Raw genomic sequence first — 2,328 nt, 5'->3', positions numbered from 1 at the left:
TCAGAAAAATGTTCTCTTCCTTGACAGCTCTTTGTTTATTGCTTCTTTCACATCTTTGTTTCTAAGGCTGTAAATCATGGGGTTCAACATGGGAATGACTGTAGTATAGAACACAGCAACCATCTTGCCTTGTTCTACAGATTCTTTGGAAGTGGGCCTGAGATACATGAAAAAGAGAGTCGCATAGAATATAATAACAGCTGTCAGATGGGAGCCACAGGTAGAGAAAGCTTTGCGCTTTCCTTCTGTGGAGCTGATCCTCAGAATAGCAGGGAAAATATACAGATAAGACGTGAGAATGATGAGCAGGGAGAGGGAGAGGTTGAAGCCAGCCACAACAAACATGGAGGTTTCTTTGTGGTAAGTGTCAGAGCAAGCCAACTTAATCAGTGGTGGGTCAGCACAGTAGAAGTGATTGATTTCATTGTGGCCACAAAAAGCAAGGTTGTAAGTCCACATGGTCTCCATTAGACCAGTGAGTGCCCCATACATGTAAGGTACTGTGACAAGGGATGTGCATACACTCCTGGACATCTTGCTACCATAAAGCAGAGGGTTGCAGATGGCCATGTACCGATCGAAGGCCATCAAAGCTAGGATGTAGATCTCAACATGAACCAGGGCAATGAAAAGGTAACACTGAACTAAGCATGCAGGGTAGGAAATAGTTGTCTTTTCTGAAAGGAAAATCTGGAGCATTTTTGGAGTCACATTGGAGGAGAAGCACATATCCACAAAGGATAAGTGGCTCAGGAAAAAGTACATGGGAGTGTGAAGCCTAGCATTGGAGTGGATGAGCAATATCATGCCCAGGTTGCCTGTCACTGTGACTACATATATGGCCAGAAACACCACAAAAAAGAGGATCTGAAGCTCCACGCGGTTGGTAAGTCCCAAGAGGATGAACTCAGTAACAGACGTCAAGTTTCTCTTCATGATGGCTGGCAAGGAGAAATGGAAACTTTATGTCAGAATAGACATGCCATAAAGGGCAAACATTTAAGTAGTTTCTCCCTTTGTACTGATCCACCACAGATTAAGTTGGCTTAGTCTGACACTTACCACAAAGACACTTCATATTTGTTGTGGCTTACTTCAACCTGTCCCTCTCCCTGCTCATTATTCTCACTTCCCACCTGTATATTTTTCCTACTCTTCTGAGGATCAGCTCCACAAAAATGTTTTCATTTTCCTTTTGTATTTTTCTTTTCTTTTTCTAACTCCCTTTTCCCCTCCAGTAGACTCCAAATTTTTTTAAACACACGTTGGCTACTGAGTCTTACTCTATTTGTTAGCTTAATGTTTTAATTTCTTTGGCTATTTTCTCTTGAACTATAAACATTCTTAGCTTAAATTAGAATTCTTACCTAACTCCATTTCTGTATTTTATGTTTTAGTTTTAAATTGATAGAATTTTCTAGTTCTAAGATTTTCCCACTCATTGCAAATAGACACATGATTCTTACCACCTATGAAATTTAACTTTCCAAGTACTTTTACTTTAAAGTACAAATGATGGAAAGACATTGCCTGATAGCATTGGCTCTAGATCAAAATATGTAAAATGTTTATATTGTATGTATAAATGTTCTAAATGGTAACTTCAAATCACCTTCAGTTTTTTATAAAGTATAAAAGGTCAGCATGTTATATTTTTGAATTAGCGAAAAGTACCTTAATCATTGAACAGTTAATTACAGTCCTACATTAATTGTTTTGGAAAGTTTTATCGCATTTTTCAGTCAACTCAGTAAACATTATATAGGGCAAATATTTAAATAAAAAACTTGAATTGGAATATGAAAGTGACTTGGTTTAAATGATCATCTACAGTTGGGAAAGCAGATAGATAGTGATACCTAGTTATCACTTAAATCACAAACTGGGATTACAGTTTCAGGATGAACATTCAATTTCACCCCATAATCATACACATATTGCTTCTCAAATTAAGAGCCAATCATAAAGAATAGCTCTTGGGTAAAGGAAAACAAAACAAGCAAAACATAATACAAGCAAACAAAGAGATGGTAATTCTTTGTTTTATTTATTCTCAATCTGTATTTGCTACTGAGATCTGACTAAAATGATGAAATTTGGTGTGCAATTTTAATCCACTCCTCTGTAACATAGGCTAAGATACTTTCCTGTCTTTCTCTGGCTATGATGAATACACGGTCCTGACTCATCCTCTACTACAAGGCTTCAGACTCCTCAGAGGCAGAGAGGGCAGGCACAAATGAGTCAGATCATCTAAATTCATGACAGAATGGAAATACCTCAGAATTTTATATAAAGGAGAAAAATCTTCAGATTTTCCCTAGTGGT

At 37.5% G+C, this 2,328-nt stretch overlaps 1 protein-coding gene across 1 annotated transcript; it reads right to left on the bottom strand.

The window, feature by feature from the left end:
* LOC101823957 (olfactory receptor 5M8-like) lies at positions 1-936 on the bottom strand. The gene has a single exon (XM_013120429.1). It carries the CDS (start codon positions 934-936, stop codon positions 1-3), a length of 936 nt encoding a protein of 311 aa, XP_012975883.1.
* Positions 937-2,328: the final 1,392 nt, after the last annotated feature.

This window comes from Mesocricetus auratus, unplaced genomic scaffold (genome assembly GCF_017639785.1).
Source record: "Mesocricetus auratus isolate SY011 unplaced genomic scaffold, BCM_Maur_2.0 Super-Scaffold_100004, whole genome shotgun sequence".
NCBI lineage: Eukaryota > Metazoa > Chordata > Mammalia > Rodentia > Cricetidae > Mesocricetus > Mesocricetus auratus.
Note: the sequence above shows the minus strand (reverse complement) of the source record. Positions and strands in the feature narration are given on the sequence as shown.

Bases quoted from the DNA above. Each gene is read 5' to 3' on its own strand.
- LOC101823957 (XM_013120429.1), bottom strand. From the start codon at position 936: ATGAAGAGAAACTTGACGTCTGTTACTGAGTTCATCCTCTTGGGACTT.